This window comes from Coccinella septempunctata, chromosome 3 (genome assembly GCF_907165205.1).
Source record: "Coccinella septempunctata chromosome 3, icCocSept1.1, whole genome shotgun sequence".
Lineage (NCBI taxonomy): Eukaryota > Metazoa > Arthropoda > Insecta > Coleoptera > Coccinellidae > Coccinella > Coccinella septempunctata.
In genome coordinates, this window is record NC_058191.1 from 36,555,967 (window position 1) to 36,576,559 (window position 20,593).

General features: G+C 32.7%; 3 protein-coding genes across 4 annotated transcripts; all 3 read right to left on the reverse strand.

The window, feature by feature from the left end:
• Positions 1–22: 22 nt before the first annotated feature.
• On the reverse strand, positions 23–19,425 carry LOC123310413. Its single transcript, XM_044893881.1, has 6 exons — positions 19,067–19,425; positions 18,019–18,093; positions 17,447–17,612; positions 17,092–17,285; positions 1,818–1,998; positions 23–1,011 (listed from the first exon to the last, which is right to left on the reverse strand). Exons 2-6 carry the CDS (start codon positions 18,019–18,021, stop codon positions 818–820), a joined length of 738 nt encoding a protein of 245 aa, XP_044749816.1. The 5' UTR covers positions 18,022–18,093; positions 19,067–19,425; the 3' UTR covers positions 23–817.
• Positions 11,899–13,001, reverse strand: LOC123309733 (insulin-like). 2 transcript variants are annotated; one of them, XM_044892969.1, is made up of 3 exons: positions 12,875–13,001; positions 12,369–12,534; positions 11,899–12,207 (listed from the first exon to the last, which is right to left on the reverse strand). In XM_044892969.1, the coding sequence occupies exons 1-3, from the start codon at positions 12,875–12,877 to the stop codon at positions 12,011–12,013; spliced, it is 366 nt and encodes a 121-aa protein (XP_044748904.1). In that variant the 5' UTR covers positions 12,878–13,001; the 3' UTR covers positions 11,899–12,010. The 2 variants fall into 2 exon arrangements, with proteins under 2 accessions (XP_044748904.1, XP_044748903.1); XM_044892968.1 differs by lacking the exon at positions 12,875–13,001 and having other exon boundaries at positions 12,369–12,601.
• LOC123309734 (bombyxin A-3-like) lies at positions 13,804–14,429 on the reverse strand. Its single transcript, XM_044892970.1, has 2 exons — positions 14,194–14,429; positions 13,804–14,039 (listed from the first exon to the last, which is right to left on the reverse strand). Exons 1-2 carry the CDS (start codon positions 14,378–14,380, stop codon positions 13,870–13,872), a joined length of 357 nt encoding a protein of 118 aa, XP_044748905.1. The 5' UTR covers positions 14,381–14,429; the 3' UTR covers positions 13,804–13,869.
• Positions 19,426–20,593: the final 1,168 nt, after the last annotated feature.

Below are 20,593 nucleotides of genomic sequence, written 5' to 3' on the forward strand. Positions count from 1 at the left end.
ACCAATCAATAAAAAGCCATTGTTCGAAATCCATTCCATTTCATCTTCAATTATTGAGTAGTAAAATTTAAGCTATATTTATCACAAGGCCATTTCAAATAAGAATTAAATAATTGATAACACAGACAAATCAAAATGACCACAGAGATTAAATTAAACTAACTACAACTATTCGAATTATCTTAAGCGTATATACACAGATTGACAGCACAATCTCCATTAAATAATAATCAATTTGATCATTACGTAATATATCATAATCCATTTCAGCTTTCGATATATTTTGAAAATCGTACTGAAATGAATTGAATCCCTCTAAATAACTAGGCAATATTCTAAAATGAACGTAAAAAATCAACAAAAATAACAACTTTTCTATCTGAAGTGATCTGATTGAATGTTATGATAATAATTATAATACTATTATGTAGTACAATTTCGATTTTGAATTTCTTTTCAATGTTTTTCGAAAAGTCCAATTAAAATTTACAATTAAGTTCATTGATGTCTTCAATATCCCTCCATTATCCCATTCATAATTATATCTAGTTATTAGAATAATTCGTGTTTTCTAATCCTCGAGATATTTTTCGTCATTCACATTCTTCCATTCATCACGTTTCGTAAGTTTCAATTGAATTATCTAGATTAAGTGCATGTCAAGAAAAGTTTCATCATTTTCCCTATTCTTCTCTACATTCAAAGATTTCTCTCACTACCTCATTCGATCAAGACAATTAAAACGTTCGCATCTCCCATATTCTGGGATAAATAGTTTAGCCATAAGTGAGACTTCCAAAGTTTGCCAGGACTCTTTTCAGTGAGCACAATAAGATGAGAGTTCCCTGTGGGAACAAGCCTTTTCGCAGCATTCATTGAACACACCTCTCTTTCTCCTCCTTTGATGAAATTTCATCATCGAGACTGCTCTTGATTTTCTTGTGAACGGAAATCTTTCTTCATCGTATTCTGATCGGAAAATGGGAGTCCAATAGCCTTCTTTCTTTATCACTGAAATGACAAATTGTACACCGGTTATTCAATAATAAAACGATATCTGATGTCTAAAAGTTAATTCAGAAGCCTCACAGCTGAAAAAGTTTTATACAGGGTGACTCTTTCACACGTACAAATATTTTAACAGTAGATGTCAAACGAAACTTTTTTTCTATACCATTTTTTCAGATTCGGCCCTGATAAAAAGACATAGCCATTCTGATTTTCATAATGAGATATGTCATCTCTGGAGAAACAAAAAATTCCCTTCAGAACAAGCTATGACACTACACATCTGTGGATCTTTTAAACAGAGTTGCATTCAGCCAAACCAAAGTACCCAATTATCCAAATATCCACAGATTTTTTTTATTTTTGAGCATTATACGAGAAAATATGAAGAATACTTTCATACTTTCATATTCATAATATTCCGAAATTTATCTCAATCGATAAAACTGTTTGTGAGAAATATCATTTTTAACATTTTTTATGGTTTTTCAACAGCCTCTATCTTCTAAACCGAGTCGATTCGAAAAAAAAGGGATAGGAAAAAAGTGTTTCTTATGACCACAAGAATCTACTGTTAAAATATTTATACGAGTCAAAGACTCACCCTGTATAACGAACGTCTCTTAGATAACAGGGATATCACGTTGAATCTAAATGAATTTCTTATGGATCGCATTCACCATTTTGCAAATTGCACAAATAAAAATCTCAATAATCGATGGATGAAGAAATATGGGTCAGTCCAATCGAATACGAGCCTTAAGAATTAAATCAATGAAAAAATTTAGTGTTCTTGGGACTATACGTACCATCTGATTTCTTCGTCAAAGTGTTGTAAACCCCTTTGCAAACGGTGGAGAGCGTCTTGGACAAATTATCCCCACAATACTTCTTCTTTGTGATTCTTAGCATTTCTAAGGGATCTGTTTGGCAATGCGACACACTTATGAATATTATAACAACGGACCAGATCAATCGGAGGATTTTCATCTGGAACAAATAATTTGATCAAATCTTACTCAGAATATACAGATGGCAGAGCCTGAAATTGACTTATGCCAATCATCCTATCAATTTGCATGATAAATCACAAGGCAGAATAAGAAATATTTTCTGTATAAGGAAGTTGAATCATATCAACAGAATAATTATATTTCATTTCTGAGCTGTTTTGACGAGAGCATATTTATCAAGAATGTCTGCATTGAAATTCCAAAAATACGTAGTATTTTTCGAGAATATTTTATCGATCTAATTATAACCAAATTGTTTTGTTAATTAATAATTATCAGTTAGATGATATAAGTTGGTTTTTTGTTATTTCTAATGGTCAATAGTTGACCCCTATTTATCATATTAATATAGCATGGAAAATGTCCAAAATTTATATTATTGCAGCAGAATTGACAAAATTACTATCTGTATTTGATTCTGAAATAGCTGTTTTGTTGTCTCGGTTCTTTCGATACCGTTTGTTTAAATTACATGAAATGAATTTCTTCATATATTTATTCTTAAAATAGCATTCTCTTTATACTGAAAATTAGTAAAAAGAGTAAACTTATAAAAATTTTCAAAAATACATGCACACTTCTATATTCACAAGGAGAAAATCAGGAATTTATCGTTTTTGCAAAAAAAAATTTCAATCTTCAGAAAATTTTCAGCTTACGCCAAATCTGCGGTCGGTAAATAAATGATTTTGCAAAGTGTAATTAGGGAGGTTTCTTGTTTCATTGGATAAGCTTATGATTAATCAAATGGTATCATGCAAGGTCTTTATTATTGGTTTTTACATCGAGTCAATTTTGAAACTATAACATTTAATTCAAGACCTTTCAATCGGCAACAGAACTGAAAAATTCAGAGTCAACTGCGGTATTACAAAAATTTTTAAAGACTGCTGTATGTAGGAAATATGTCGTGTCTTTTTTCCTGATGATAGAATGGGAATATCTTAGATGATAGACAGAACTGAGACATTGAACTTCTTTGGAAAGGTGAAGAAGATATTGATTAGGGTTCCTTATCACATTTATATTGGTCACATATTGAATCCTGGTAATATTAAGCTTATTTTGATATTGTTCCATCCGGTTCAACTTGAAATTCAAATTTTATTCAATTTCGAAAAAGAAAAATGCAAAAAACGTTGTTTTGCAATAAATTTATTAAGGTTCGAATTCTGATTCTCAAATTATCATTTCGTTTAAAGAGCTATTTTCGATAACTTTTGATTTCAGGTCAGTTTGGACCTAGACGTTGTTTATTGGTGTATTTATATTTTTTATGTTAGTGAGGACTACAGTTCTTATCATACATCAATAGGAAATTAAGTCTCTAAACGGATATCTGTAACAAACATGTTATTCGAACGGATACTGATTAATCTTTTACGAATGCCATAGGACCAAAGTTGAAATTTCCAAATTCCAAAAGAACAATCATCCTATCAATAAAATAACAAATAGTAAAATAACCAGAAGCCACATTATGCAATGAATGTTCAAATTATAGTTCGACAAATTATTGAAAGAATCATTCCAATAAAGGATGAGCTTTAGGACATATAGATTCATTCTTGATTCATTTATTTATATTCTATTCAATTATATAACTCTTTCAATATATGAAAAATGAGTGAAAATTCATTTATCAAAAAATATATTCGTCCAGTTATAAGCAACTGTGATTGGGGATTCTAACACATTCGTAATATTTTTTTTCCTTAATACATCATGAAATGGTGAATTTTGAAAGTTTTATTTTCATGTGAAACTATGAAAGTGAATCCAAACAAACCTTTTACTTGTATTCCTCCAAATGCGAAGTGAAATTGTTCATTTTTATCCCCACTATAATCACTCAAAAAAACACCAACATCTAGTGACACCTTAACTCAACATAGAATATACGGAGTAGGCATTCTGAATGCATCGAACCCTTATCATAAAATGAAACGCTTAACTCATTGCCATACTTTATAAGACGCATGATAAGCTGCTAATTGATCCTCATTTGTTAAGCGATATAAGATGTTAGATTAAATGAACCAACGTTTGACATTTAAAATACGCACATTATTCGTTCATGCTAATTTGACGAAGATTAACAAAATTATTAACACGCCATTGAAATTTTTCTGAGTTTCTCGTTGTTTGATTCCTAACTTTTTACTTGTTCATTATAGGCTATAATAAGTAGATACAAGTTTATGAGATAATAAGACTTTTTTCTTCTTATTAGTTCGTCAAATGGGTAGTATTTTTAATGAAACACTCAAACGATGTTTAACCATGGAATTTTTATGAAAAAGAGACGTTTAAGAAATGAATGTCGTTTACTGAAACACTTCAAAAGGCCGTAAAGGGTACAAAATCTGAAACGCGACTATAAAATGATTTAGTAACGTAAAATTACAATCAAACAGAGAATATGAAGCTTGAAAATTCTACAGCATCCTTGAAGATTGATTGAAGTATTTTTCTGAATATTCTTAATTTTGCAAGAATTGTGTTTTTTCCTAAATGACTCTATATATATTCTCACTTCAATAATGGAAGATTAAAAGAAGACTCAAAATTACACGTAAAAAAATATGTCATTAAAATTTTCTGCTTCTGAATAAGATGTGAATTCATACTAATCTTCAAATATTTCCCTGCCAAAACTCTTTTTGCGAATATTCTTTTCCAGTGTGCTTATGAGCACGTCAAATCAATGCCCCTTATATATAAAGAAGTTCTACAGCAATTTTCGAATAATATAACTTTGTCAAGAGCTAATAAGTAGTAGTTACTAAAATGAATTCCATAAATAATTATACGCTTGAGATCCACGTGATCAGTGAGTCTATTTTTGAACCAGGTCACACTTATCACACGACAATGATGTTGACAACATGAGATTAATCAAGAGCTTAACAATTTCTACCAATAACATCGGTTTCATATGATAGTTAACACAGAGTTGACAAAATAAATATGGAGACATTGGGTGAAAAAATTTCATCTTGTTCCAAGCAAATTTCAATCTCTTCTTATCTGAAATATTTCGAATTATTCATATAGAATGAAACAATTTGAAAAGTGAAAGTCAAAAATTTGGAAATTATTTCATAGAGAACAATATTTTGAATTTGGTAGCCGAAAATTCGAAAATAAATGGTTTTTATTTAAAATAATGACTTTTTATATTGGAACTCGTTAAAAAAATGCCCTCTGATATCATGCTGACCTAATAGGGAAACACCCAAATTTTTTTTTAATACATTCTCGCTCTTATAGAACGTCTGCTCCACTTCATTCCTTTGAATTTTCTGCATTCTAAGAAATAAACTGTTTTTCAAGTGCCATCCAGCAGGGGGCTCTGTAACGAAGTAGGGGCTGCTAAAAAAATATTTTGATAAGGAATCACCTTGTATATTTCTGAAATTCGTTCATTTTTATATTCAATATTGAAAATAAAATAGTACAGAAGTGAGTAGTGTGTATAGTATTTCGAAAAATACCAGATGATCAGTGACAAGTTTTTATTCATTTTTCGCTATCAAATATGTAAATATCCAAAAGAATAAGAGATTATTTATTTTTGTTGATTAAAGTGAGTGCTTATACTGCATACTATTGATATTGGAAGTTGGTCGGACTTAATTTATACATGCTTTGTGTCAAAACACGTCAGTTTTTCCAAAATTACATATCTTTTGGAAGAAAAAGCATAGCTTCATTTTTATGTACCTAATTGTCTAAGTGTTGAATTATCCTTTGGAGACGCAAATTATTCATCTTTGCGATCGTTGAAGAATGAGTGAAATCTTCTCATGGGACAAAAATTGTCTGTCTCATGTCTAGTGATACTCCTGTTCTAAAAATAGATGACGACAGAAGAAACAATGACCTCTTTTACTCATTATAGCTGTTTATAACTACAACACACATAAATATAATTATTTTAATCTAGGTATTCAATTTGCTATCAGAATAACAATGTATATGTATGGAGGTCTAAATTAATTGTTTTGAAGTCGTAACAGGAATTTGATAGCAACTGGATAATTATTTTTTCAATCGGATGCATATTCATGCAGTAGCTATGCAAGAATAGTCAAATATATTATTTCGTAATCATTTCAGATGTTTGGCGAGAAATTAATACACGTGTTGTTTACAAACGATCAATGTTAATGATCATTTAACATTTTATCTCACAAAGTTGAAATAATTAACACTCGAAATATCAGTGCAATGTATTAGTCTCAAGGAAACAACTCCACCTCAGAAATAAACTGGAAAATGAAAATATTACTAATATCCGTATACGTAGTTCATATGGTGAATAGAATGCCTAGTACTTTCAACCCCATGCTTTCCCTAAAGTAAAAAGGGAAAAAACTTCAAATTCTTTATTTTTGATAATGCAATATTAGCTCGAAATTTGCATAGTATAGTAAAGATTCGAATAGGTACGATATTGATTATTTTGTTCTGATGTATGATTTTTTCAGTACAATATTTTTTGTCAATAATTAAGGATATAGTTCTATTTCAAACTATGAAGTTGTTTTTTATAAAATTTTAAGGAAAGAAAAACCAAACGGAGGGATACAAAATTTAAAACTATTGAATAATAGATATAAATTCAATTATAACAAATATACGTTTTTCGAAGGTAAGTAAAAGCAGTGACTGCTGCATTTCAACTGTGTGAAAGCCATGAATTTATTTTATTCGGCAGATCTAAAAGATTAAAAACTTTGTCAGTGTTTCAATTTTGATACTGAATTTTTTTTCGGATATATAAACGTCAGATTTATTTTGAGTCAAACCTAGAAGAAAAGGATGATATGCTATTTTTTTGTCGACCAGGTATTCAAATATTCATTAAGTTTTTATATGATTTCAAAAATACAATAATTATAATTGCATCTAGCAGGAGTTCTGAAATATTGTACCAATAAATCGCAATTTTTTTGTAATACTGACTTTAGCTATGGGGTTTGGATCAAATGTCATTAATTTATCTATTTCAAGATGAAAATGTATTCGTTTGTTTTCACAAAATATATTTTTCCAAAATTATCTGATTATTTGAGAAATTGTGAAAAAATTCTTACCTCTTGTTACACAGGTTTTGAGTGCACCTTATGTTTTCGTGACCATGAGATGAAATGGAATAGGGTATTACCAAAGATTATAGAGTATAATCTTTGGGTATTACAGCTATTATATCACTCTAAAAGCTATTTGAGCAGCGTGCACATGCACCCAATAGAACCAATAGAAATTAAGTGATGTTAAAGACAAGACTCCGATGTCTAATGGCCATCAATTTATTTCCTAGAGGAGTTCCAACTCTACCTAAAAGTAAATTATAAGCTAGTTACCTAATAAAATTTGCAATTGTTCCATTACTAGCATATTGTCAACGCGTGCTACATGTTTCATTCCTAAAAAGTCCGGGAGATCTTCTAGATTTTCAACAAATTTTCAGAAACCACTTGGTAGTATGGGAAAAGGTCCGTCAATTTTTTTTCTGCTTCAGAAAATAATATGGTAAAAACTTTCTCATCCCTTTCACTCAACTACACCAATTGGATTAGGTTAAATTATAAGCATCATGATTTGACAATGACGAGAGTACGACTAGAATATTAACGACTTAAAAAAGTGAAAAATTCGAGATGCAGATGGGATTGATACGAAAAAAATGTTGCTCAGGACATTTAGATCCCAGAAAACTAATGCAGAATTCTTTAAGTCTTAGATAGCTTCATGGTTCTAAACATAACTATTTTCAATATTCCTAATCAATATTTAATTGATGTTTTATTCAGTTTCTTGGATTCTACGTTTTGTATGGAAAGTAGAGAGAGGACTAATAACTTTTCTGTGCCGATTCCAGAGCTTCCTCCTGGAGGAGTTTTGTTGAAACAGTAACACTTTATTCACAATTGATACTACAAAACACCATATGATTTGCAATAACTCATTATCGCACATACGAAGCACAAAAATATATCTTACACCTACAATAAATGAGTTTCTTGTAGGTTTATCCACTTAAATTTCTGAACAGTGTATTTCACCATCAAATCATTTCATACCATACCATACCATACCATTCTTCAGCATTCTAATGAACTTCCTAACTTGTATAGTAGTTTCTAGCTGAAAGCATTCTTCACAATAGCTTGCAACGGCAAAGCACAGAACCGTCATTTTGATCCAGATCAGTGTTCGTCAGATTGTTCAATATGATTAACAGTTCGAATAATAGTTCGTTGGAATTTCTGTTCCTTATTAGTGATGAAAGCACATATCTCGATGTGAATTGTGAGTTCTGAATTTCAATAACATGATTCCCATTATGCCCACAAGTCTCATTAGAGCAATAGCAAATTTCATTTGACCTTATTCAGACCCAAAGTTCGTGTTATGAACGACACCAAAGATTCTGGATAGCTCAAGTTGCAATTGCTATCTGCTTTAGATTGAAGGAAATGTAACACGTGTCAGGAAATAACTGGAACAATATTACACGTGATATTCTCTTCCAGCTATTCTGTAGGTGATATTTGATTGGTATATGTCAATCTGGACAATATACCGGTATGTTGGGAGCTCAGATGAAGTTTTTTCTGATCAAGATTCTTGCTCACATTCACAATAACGATGCTACGGTTTCTCCTTCACAGAATGGAGGTTATCACAGTTCATGGCATGTTGATGAGGCGAATATTCAGTTTTTAACAATCTTATCGGCGGTGTATGCGCTTACATAATTTCTTCATTATTCATTAGTAGATAATGGAATAGATAGGGATGCAAACATCGTTAAATGAAACATTTTTTATGTGTAGGGATACACCAATGTGAAAAAATCATCGAAAAAACGATTACAATACTCCTAAGTATAATGACGGATCTAACCCTCCCGAAAAGACACTCAAAATGTCCATAGGCGTAGTCAGTCATCGAGAAATCTTAGGGGCATCGTGCCCACCCTGGCCCCTATCTATCTACGCCCATGAAAATTTCATTCATATACCTACTCCATTAGCGATCAGGTGAACGCCATCTGCCGTTTAGATTGGTTCTTTTCTAAGTTCTTAATTCTTAGAGATGGTTCAAGCAGCGTTTCTGAGGTCTAAGACCTGACAAAAGAACGAATTTCATTGGAAGATAGCGTTCACGTGATCGCCATGTGACTATTAGATGTCCCATTAAATAAGACCAAGACCAAGGTCTGAGTTCCTTTGGTTGATGTCCCTAAGAACACCTGAGCAAGCAGCAATCTCATTGGCGTTCACGTGATCGCCATCCGCCTATTAGATAGGTCGCTTTCTTAGGTCTTAGAACCGCTTGTTCAGTACTGAATTCTATATCACCACTAAAAATTACATAATCAACGCTTCATTCAACCCCAAAAGTCGTGACGCCGCAATAAATATAACCTTCGACTGCCATCGTTATCAAAAATTGAAAGGAGTCAACGTACCACCTTTTTAATCTTAATCTCAGTCAAAATAATTTCCAAAACGCTTATTAAAATAATGAAAGGATGATTAATGGACTACTCGAGGTAAGGGAGCACTCTCTCAATCTGTCAAAACGTGTGATATCGAATTTCGAGAAATAAATTTGCAAAATATCACGCTGACCTCACCAAAAAGCTCTTTTTGATAGAGTTATTCGAAAAAATTTTGAGTTATTGACTCATCCACAAGAAAGTGCTAACGATGTAGACAACCGTTACTGCCGTGAAGAGTCTTGAGAAAGTGATTTGAGATGGATGTTATTTCCTTACTGGTAGTCCTGGAGTATACCGTAGCTTTTACTGGCATCGACTCCAAAGATTATAGAGTTAGATCTATAATCTTTGAAGACGGAACCGTGGTCAACATTCAATATTACAACGGGAATAGTCTTTCTGTTGATACTCCGAGGGATGGTGATTGGCTAATTCGATAGTAACATTTTCTGATTTTTATATCATTTGATTTTATGTGTCTGAATTAATTGTGATTATTATTTTGTATATATGAACATATTTTTTATTATTTGAATACACATAGATACAGATACCTATATTAATAAGTCCTTCCATTTGCATAAAAAGTGTAGCACTTCTCTACACTCGATTTTAGTATTCGTTTGCTGATTGAATTTACACCAGTGTAGAGGAGGAGTAGTTTATCTACATCTCCTTTTGACTATGTGTAGATAAACTACACTTCTTCTACACTGGCGTAAATCAAATCGAGTGTAGAAAAGTGCTACACTTTTTATGCAAACGAAAGGACCTATTACAACCATAATAGCTCATACCAGTAAATACACAGTGTAACATTGAGAAGCTCTGCAACTGAAATATTTGGTTGGTGGTCTTGCTTCAATCTTTATGTTTCTCGTTTTTTAGTTATATATGTATTATTTGCACCCGCATAGATACAGATATATAAATATAACTACAACTTATACCAGTAAACAGTAAATACAGAGTATAACATCCTGAAGCTCTGCAATCAAAATATTTCATCGGTGATTTTCAATCTTGCTTCAATGTTTATGTTTTATGTTGTTTAGGTATATGTACGAGTCGTTTTCACACCTTAAATGAAAAAAGCACACACTAACACAGAGTACGTAGATAAGACGAGCTCAAGCCTAAATTTTCATGCAAATCAATTCAAGTCCGAAAAATTTCAAGGTATTTGAAAGTTTTACAGACTACCATAGCTAAATGAACATTTGAATAATAGAACCTTTATATTTTTAAGTAGCACAAATAACGACTAAGCAATTGTACATGTTCCTATTCGCTTTATTCATGGAAAAAATGGATCAGGTATTTACGGAGAAGTAATTGTTTTGATAAAGTAAAGGACGAAAAACCATTTTGTATCATTTCGAAAATTTTCAAGGGATTTATAGAAGTCCCTAGTCCATCCATGGAATGCCTAGATGAGATGAAGTTCATTGATGGCATCTGCATTCTAATACTGCAATATAAAAACTGCCCGATTTCTCCCACATTCAATAAATGTATGGCACGAATCAAAATTGACCTTTCGGTCTGAGTCTGTCGGGCTGTGGTTGAAATCATGCCTCTAAGTATATGTCGTCTAATACCGTCTAATAACTTTTTATTAATAGGCCTATTCTAAGCTAGGAAGTCGAGACATCAATCACTTGTTGATGGAGCTTGACCCATTACGTCTTTTCTAATATGACATAATTCCCTGGTTACCATAGAGAAATATAGTTTCCTCTCAATTGATTAAACAGTTTGGGCAGAGCCGGTCCAAGTGATTTTTTTTTTTGGAAATATTTTCACTATCAAAGTTTACTCTTATTCTGGATGAAACTGAATCCAAAGAAGAAAAACGAATAAAAAGTTATCAAGGGATTATTTCCAAATTTATTGTCAGATAGGAATTAAGGCTCGGAAACACATTATTTCGATATTATTCGTTAGTGTGAAAAAATTTCTTTCGACATTAACCTACCTATTACAGACAATACAGGTGCAATTTCTGCGAATTTTCAAGAAAAAATTGTGTTTTCTAATTTGGTTCGGTGGATGTGTGTACAAGGAAATGGACAATTCAAATATGAAAACTCTGTTTTAGAGACCACATTGATTATAATTTTATACAATGCTCGATTATGAAGGTATTGGAAATAATGGACCAAAATCTGATGTTTTAGAATGATTTCATTAGGTTTTTTTAATAATATCACAACGGTAATCAATAAAAATCTCTACCTACTCATAACTTATATCAGTTTCAAATATCGTCACAAGATTTGAGTTCATAGCGTATTTTTTTGTAAATTCCCAACTATAGTTGTGAAAAGTTTAATTTTATGATGAATGAAAACTATGTTTTAGAAACCACATTTTATTTCTTATGAATAGTGTTCAAGTTATAAAATGTATCTACATCAGTAGCTTCAATATATCAGAATAAAGGTAGATGCAAGGGCAATAACATCTTTCATTTGGAACAATAAGATCGGAGAACAGAAATAGAGCACGGCTTCTTGCAACACTCTTCTACAATTCCTCTTTGGTGTCTTATTGGTATGAAAGAGTTGGCATCAATATTATCGAACCATCGGTAAACTCCACCATTCAGGGAATTTTGACTGTAATCATCTGTATAGTCTGATGCATCCTCCAAGTTCCAGTTTACTGATGAAATAGAAGACAAAATTAGAATAAGTTTGGTAAAAATTTGTGCTACTTAGCACAAATAAAATGAGGATGAATTCAGTCATTGTGTTATGATTTTTATTTCGAATTTTTTCCGAAATATTTTCATGAAAAAATGTCACCTTGTTTACGCCACTCACCTGATTTTTTGTTCATTGGTGCATTGTAATGGTAGTTGCAAACCATGGCCATTGTTTCTACCAAACGTGTCCCACATAAACCTCTGTTTTCGTGTTTGTATGGACTACAAGATGACCGAGATGCAAAGATGGCACATACGACAACGGTGACTAAAAGTTGGGATTTCTGAAACATCAATAACACCATATTGGAGGATGTGAATCTTCTCAATGGACAATATTCGAACTATCGATGTTGTTCAACAAAAAGTTTGAGAATAATGTATATATGCCATCAGAACATCCTGCTGATTCCAAAAATAGAAAAAAGAAATGTTTCTGTTAATGATGAAACACTAGCTCGATATTTTTGATCTGGAGAGAGCCAACGATTTATATGGATCAATATTAGTAACGAATCCGAGCTGTACACACAATTAAAGATAGTTTTTTTTTTCAGCGAAATACAGGTAGATTGCCACGGTTGAATATGTAGGTATTTTCTATTGAGAACATGATGTACTCACCATGTTGAACACTTTTGGAATACTTGCTCAGGTACCTTCGGCATCTTTTATATGGAAAAGGGCTCCAGGTGACACCTACAGAGGAAAATATTTTTGGCACATATTATGCGAATATATTTCCAAAGCTGAAAATCGTTTACAACATCTCAGGTCAGACGGAATGAGCATTTCGTCAATTAATATTAATTATAGGGGTTGAATAATAAGACGGACTTAATTTTCACACTACACGTGTCTTCAGGATTCTCAGGTTGTCTTAGAAAATTACTACAATCTTCATTGAACTGATTATCTTCAGTCGAAAATTCGTTTTATAATTTCACTTTGAAAAACTGAAGGAAAAACTGGACTAACAGACTAAAACATATAAGTACAGAGTGAGTCAGTGACGTAGCATCAGCAGTGATGAAATGCAGAATTAACGTTCAGGCTTTAGGAAAAAAAGATTTAAATTATGGAAAATATCAAAGCAATCGGCAGATCGGCTTGCAATTTCATTAAAGCGAAATATCCAAAAAGCAAAAGAAAAAATTGGAAGAATATGATATACAAGTCCTATACATAGTGTATGTGTATGTGTATGTTTATGATTTTAAAATGTCATTAAAATAGGTATCATGTGACCCTTGTACGCCTTCATAGGTTTCGTGAACGTAGGTATCTGAACGAAAATTTAAAGATAGATTATGATTTTATTCAATGTTCCATTAGGAAGGTATTGGAAATAATGGACCAAAATCTGATGTTTTAGAATGATTTCATTAGGTTCTTTTAATAATATCAGATCGGTAATCAATAAATATCTCTACCTACTTATAACTTATATCAGTTTCAAATATCGTCACAAGATTTGAGTTCTTAGCGTATTTTTTCATAAATTCCCAACTATAGTTGTGAAAGGTTTAATTTTATGATGACTGAAAACTATGTTTTAGAAACCACATTTTATTTCTTATGAATAGTATTGAAGTTATAAAATGTATCTACATCAGTAGCTAGGGACAAAAAGATGGGAGAACAGAAAAGGAGCATGGCTTGTTGCAACACTCGTCCACAATTCCTCTTTTGGCATTAATATTATCGAACCATCGGAAAACTCCAGCATTTAAGGAATTTTGACTGTAATCATCTGTATAGTCTGATGCATCCTCCAAGTTCCAGTTTACTGATGGAATAGAAGACAAAATTAGAATGAGTTTGGTAAGAATTTGTGCTAATTGGCACAAATAGGATGAATTCAGTCATCGAGTTATGATTTTATTTCGAATTTTTTCCGAAATATTTTCATGAAAAAATGTCACCATTTTCACATCACTCACCTGATTTTTTGTTCATTGATGCATTGTAATGGTAGTTGCAAACCATGGCCATTGTTTCTACCAAACGTGTCCCACATAAACCTCTGTTTTCGTGTTTGTATGGACTACAAGATGACCGAGATGCAAAGATGGCACATACGGCAACGGTGACTAAAAGTTGGGATTTCTGAAATATCAATAACACCATATTGGAGGATGTGAATCTTCTCAATGAACAAAGATTGAACTATCGATGTAGTTCAATAAAAATATTTATAAGCTAAGGCAAATGCTGATGCAGGATTTTCAGAAATTTGAATATTTACACGTGTATGGAAAAGTTTGAGAATAATATATATATGCCATCAGAACATCCTGCTGATTCCAAAAATAGAAAATAAAAATTGTTTTTGTTGATGATGAAACACTAGCTCGATATTTTTGATCTGGAGAGAGCCAACGATTTATATGGATCAATATTAGTAACGATTCCGAGCTATACACACAATTGAAGATAGTTTTTTTTTCAGCGAAATACAGATGGATTGCCACAGTTGAATATGCGTAGGTATTTTCTATTGAGAACATGATGTACTCACCATATTAAAAAATTTTGGAATATTTGCTCAGGTATCTTCTGCATCTTTTATATGGAAAAGGGTTCCAGGTGACACCTACACAGAGCAAAATATTTTTGGCACATATTAGGCAAATACACTGCACAACAAAATTAACGCACATTATGGAAATCTCAAATTTATTCTACAACTGAAGGTGTTCTCAATGATAATTATTTTTATCAGAATTATGCATGCATATATTATCCACTTTCAACGGTTTCTTCAATACAGATATTTTTTTCCCAGCAGGAATAAAAAAAGATGATATTATCAGATTTTGAATGTATTGGCTCCATTCTAAAATCAGTTTTTCTCGATCAACTCTAGTTATCAATAGTTTTTCTTTCGTTTGATTTTCTACACTCGATCGCTATGCAACGCGAAACACGCAATTTGACCTAAGAGGAATGTGTCCAAGCGGTAGTTTTGCGAGAAGAAGGGTGGACATACACAAGAATTGCACAAATGGAGTTTCCCATACAAGTGTGTCCAGAATGTTGAAGCGATTCAGAGAGACAGGTATGAATGTCCGAAGACCAGAACAACTGCCATTCAAGAACGTTACTTTAGAGGTTCTCCGTTGAGACAACGGTTTGCAACCGCTCGCCTCCTTCAAATTCAGCTTGAGCAAACTCATGAGGTGCAAATTAGCACTAAGACAATAAGAAATCGCCTCAGAGAATATGATTTAAGGCCTCGTGTCGCGGCAAGAGGCCCAGCTCTTACCCCAGCCCATCGAAGGGCGCGTTTGGATTTTGCGAGAGAGCATATCCATTGGGAAGAGGCCGATTGGGAGAGAGTTCTCTTCACAGATGAGTCTAGATTCTGCCTCTACCATTGTGATCGACGTTCCCTTGTATACAGACGTCCACATGAAAGATATGCTCAGTGCAATTTCCTGAATACTCTTGGTTTCGGGGGAGGATCGATTATGGTATGAGGTGGAATATCTTTGACTGCTCGCACAGACCTAGTGGTCGTTGATAAGTATATAAGGAACATTCTTGAAGAGCATGTAGTGCCATTTGCCCCATACATTGCTGAAAATTTTATTTTCATGGACGATAATGCCAGACCCCATCGTGCGCGCATCGTTCAGGAGTACCTTGAAGAGGTTGAAGTCTCTCGAATGGAATGGCCAGCAAGAAGTCAAGATTTCAGTCCGATTGAGCAGGTTTGGGACAACCTCACTAGAAAGCTGAGAAGTTCAGAAGTTCAGAAAATCATCCAGCTACTCTTAATGACTTAGGAATCCAACTCGGAGAAATCTGGGAAGGATTAGATCGGAACATTTTGAGATTACTCATTTTGAGTATGTTCATACGGCGGTTCCGTCGTTGCCGAGATGTAATTAACGCAAGGGGTGGAAATACCAAGTATTAAATCACTTATTAGCATTTCAGTATTTTGAAAATTGTTCATTTCTCTTCTTTCACATGACATTCGGTTCAAAACCTTCCCGAGAGAACATAAAAAATAAGTTGTAAAGTCAATGTAGAGTTAACTTTCATTAAAATTGAGATTTTCAGAATGTGCGTTAATTTTTTTGCGCAATGTATATTTCCAAAGCTGTAAATCGTTTACAACATCTCAGGTCAGACGGAATGAGCATTTCGTCAATTAATATTGATTATGGGGTTGAAAAATAAGACGGACTTAATTTTCACACTACACGTGTCTTCAGGATTCTCAGGTTGTCTCAGAAAATTACTACAATCTTCATTGAACTGATTGTCTTCAGTAGAAAATTCGTTTTATAATTTCACTTTGAAAAACTGAAGGAAAAACTGGACTACTTGACTAAAACATATAAGTACAGAGTGAGTTAGTGACGTAGCATCAAGAGTGATTCACTGCAGAATTAACGTTCAGGCTTTAGGAAAGAAAAATTTAAATTATGGAAAATATCAGAGCAATCGGCAGATCGGCTGCCACATGATTTTCGTCTTGTTATAATTCTGTTCATAGTTTGCAATTTCATTATAGCGAAATAACCGAAAAGCAAAAGAAATAATTGGAAGAATATGATATACAAGTATCTTTGTGCCTGCATTTAGGTATGTGTATGTGTATGTTTCGGATTTTAAAATGTGGCCCTTCTACGCCTTCATAGGTTTCGTGCTCGTAGGTACCTAAACTTTGAGAAAGGTGAAAGGTTTAATTTTATGATGAATGAAAACTATGTTTTAGAAACCACATTTTATTTCTTATGAATAGTGTTCAAGTTATAAAATGTATCTACATCAGTAGCTTCAATATATCAGAATAAAGGTCGATGCAAGGGCAATAACATCTTTCATTTGGAACAATAAGATCGGAGAACAGAAATGGAGCACGGCTTCTTGCAACACTCTTCCACAATTCCTCTTTGGTGTCTTATTGGTATGAAAGAATTGGCATCAGTATTATCGAACCATCGGTAAACTCCACCATTCAGGGAATTTTGACTGTAATCATCTGTATAGTCTGATGCATCCTCCAAGTTCCAGTTTACTGATGAAATAGAAGACAAAATTAGAATAAGTTTGGTAAAAATTTGTGCTAATTAGCACAAATAAAATGAGGATGAATTCAGTCATTGTGTTCTGATTTTTATTTCGAATTTTTTTTGAAATATTTTCATGAAAAAATTTCACCTTTTTTACGCCACTCACCTGATTTTTTGTTCATTGGTGCATTGTAATGGTAGTTGCAAACCATGGCCATTGTTTCTACCAAACGTGTCCCACATAAACCTCTATTTTCGTGTTTGTATGGACTACAAGATGATCGAGATGCAAAGATGGCACATACGACAACGGTGACTAAAAGTTGGGATTTCTGAAACATTAATAACACCATATTGGAGGATGTGAATCTTCTCAGTGGACAAAGGTTGCACTATCGATGTTGTTAAATAAAAATATTTATAAGCTAAGACAAATGCTGATGTAGGATTTTCAGAAATTTGAATATTTACACGTGTATGGAGAAGTTTGAAAATAATATAAATATGCCATCAGAACATCCTGCTGATTCCAAAAATAGAAAATAAAAATTGTTTTTGTGGATGATGAAGCAGTAGCTCGATATTTTTGATCTGGAGAGAGCCAACGATTTATATGAATCAATATTAAAGTAACGATTCCCAGCAATACAGACAAGTAAGGACATTTTTTTGCAGTGAAATACAGATGGATTTCCATGGTTGAATATGTATTTTCTATTGAGAACACGATGTACTCACCATGTTGAACACTTTTGGAATACTTGCTTAGGTATCTTCGGCATCTTTTATATGGAAAAGGGCTCCAGGTGACACCTACAGAGCAAAATATTTTTGGCACATATTATGCAAATATATTTCCAAAGCTGTAAATCGTTTACAACATCTCAGGTCAGACGGAATGAGCATTTCGTCAATTAATATTCATTATTGGGGTTGAATAATAAGACGGTCTTAATTTTCATACTACACGTGTCGTCAGGATTCTCAGGTTGTCTGAGAAAATTACTACAATCTTCATTGTCTTCTCACTATCTTCGGTAGAAAATTCGTTGTATAAATTCATTTTTAAAATCTAATGGAACAACTGGACCACCTGACTAAAACATATAAGTACAGAGTAAGTCAGTGACGTAGCATCAGCAGTGATGAAATGCAGAATTAACGTTCAGGCTTTAGGAAAAAAAGAATTAAATTATGGAAAATATCAAAGCAATCAGCAGATCGTCTGCCACATGATTGTCGTCCAGTTATAATTCTGTTCATAGTTTGCAATTTCATTAAAGCGAAATATCCATAAAGCAAAAGAAAAAATTGGAAGAATATGATATACAAGTCCTATAGGTACATAGTGTATGTGTTTGTTTCCGATTTTAAAATGTCATTAAAAAGGTATCATGTGGCCCTTCTACGCCTTCATAGGTTTCGTGAACGTAGGTACCTGAACGAAAATTTAAAGATAGATTATGATTTTATTCAATGTTCCATTATGAAGGTATTGGAAATAATGGACCAAAATCCGATGCTTTAGAATGATTTCATTAGATTCTTTTAATAATATCAGATCGGTAATCAATAAATATCTCTACCTACTCATAACTTATATCAGTTTCAAATATCGTCACAAGATTTGAGTTCATAACGTATTTTTTTATAAATTACCAACTATGGTCGTGAAAGGTTTAATTTTATGTTGAAAATCAATAGATTTTATGCGTATATTTCTAATATTGAATTGATGTGGACGATGCTTGATAAAAATCCATAATTATTTAATATATTTACTTACCACTTTTTTAGCTTTGGATCATTTTTCTTCTGTCTATAATTATTTTCAAACATCAGACGATAACATTCGTCCCACTGATTTTTGGGAATTAACGATAGCACTGCTACTCTTCTCGCAAATACACGTGTTGTCATAATCAAAAAATTATTGGGATATTAGGATTAGAACATCATTTTTCGATTGAAAATTGAATTTCGGTAGGAATTTTCACAAACTAAAAGTCCGTTCCTTCGTCTCTTCAGAATGTCCAAAGAAATTGGCCTTGTGAATTGAACGAATGTAAAATATCATACATTAATGAAAAAAATATGAAAACAACAGCAACACACGGTATAGATTCCTAATATCACATGGGACGAAAGAGTAGAGAGAATGTGACGAATGTGACGAAACAGAAGGGAAATATTGTTTTTTATAAAATAGTATTTATATCAATATTAATATAGGTATGCCAAAACAATTTCACTTTCCTATACAGGAATAGGTACTATTTATATTACCTATACTTGACTAGACATGTTTATGTACGCAGCAAAGTACCTACATCTAAACCATATTCCAGAGTAGGTACAATATACCTTATCTATCCTATATATATGGTGAATGGTCTTATATGTACATATGTATCTTTAACTTATATGGAATATTTTAGATATTTAGGTTTACTTATATACATAGGACGACATAGGTAAAAATAGAGTTTCTTAATTGAAATGTTAGAATTGGATGTTCTTTTCGTGTTTGTTATTGGTGTAAATATTAAAAACTTAGTTGTATCAATATGTGGGTATACACCTATAGGTAGATATAAACGGATGAGTTCTCAAATTAATTTTATCAATAAAATGTTCATTTCCGAGCTTAAACGAAATTTATGATTAAAGAAATGCATAAGTCGTCTTGTCATTCCTTACAGGACCTTAGATCTTTCAGTCATTCCCTGATTGTCTTCAAAACAATTTATGTTTGAACAATAAGTATTGCTGCCTGATGGACATTCACTCATCACTCATCTCAATTCTCATCTATCGATTAAACTGACATTTTGGACGTCCATTTTTGTTGCTGATTAGATGGTTGTATACCAATCCCAATTACTCCTTCCGTGTATGAGTCAGAAGGGGTTTCATTGGTCATTGACTTATACTTTATACATATATATCTGTTACAAAATTCTGAGTCTCTGCGATGGTTTCCAAGATCTCTAAATTCTTCAATGAAATTTTTATCGTGGGGTGGTTTGGAAACTGTTAATTATTTTATGAGATATGACCTACCTATCTCTTTGGAACCAAAGAAGGGTAGTACCATGTTGATGTAAAATAATACGTACATGAATTACCATAAAATGTCGGTAAAATATCTAATTATTGCTCAGAGAGGAATTAAATTCGTATAGCCGATTGCTTCTATCTTGTTTTAAATATCCTTTTCTGAGCAAAAGACAACCAGCATTTTTATGAAGAAAATCGAAATGTACACCTTGAGATGATGCTTTGCTCCATTTGGCGCTTGAGATTGTCAAAG

Excerpts from the sequence above, each read along its gene's own strand:
- LOC123310413 (XM_044893881.1), bottom strand. Across the intron at positions 17,286-17,446 it reads ACCAATGAACAAAAAATCAG|TAAACTGGAACTTGGAGGAT; the intron begins GTGAGTGGCGTA and ends CTATTTCATCAG. Across the intron at positions 1,999-17,091 it reads TCCGATCTTATTGTTCCAAA|ATGAAAATCCTCCGATTGAT; the intron begins TGAAAGATGTTA and ends TATTTGTTCCAG.
- LOC123309733 (XM_044892968.1), bottom strand. The coding sequence starts at position 12,555 with ATGGTGTTATTGATGTTTCAGAAATCCCAACTTTTAGTCACCGTTGTC. Across the intron at positions 12,208-12,368 it reads ACCAATGAACAAAAAATCAG|TAAACTGGAACTTGGAGGAT; the intron begins GTGAGTGGCGTA and ends CTATTTCATCAG.
- LOC123309734 (XM_044892970.1), bottom strand. The coding sequence starts at position 14,380 with ATGGTGTTATTGATATTTCAGAAATCCCAACTTTTAGTCACCGTTGCC. Across the intron at positions 14,040-14,193 it reads ATCAATGAACAAAAAATCAG|TAAACTGGAACTTGGAGGAT; the intron begins GTGAGTGATGTG and ends CTATTCCATCAG.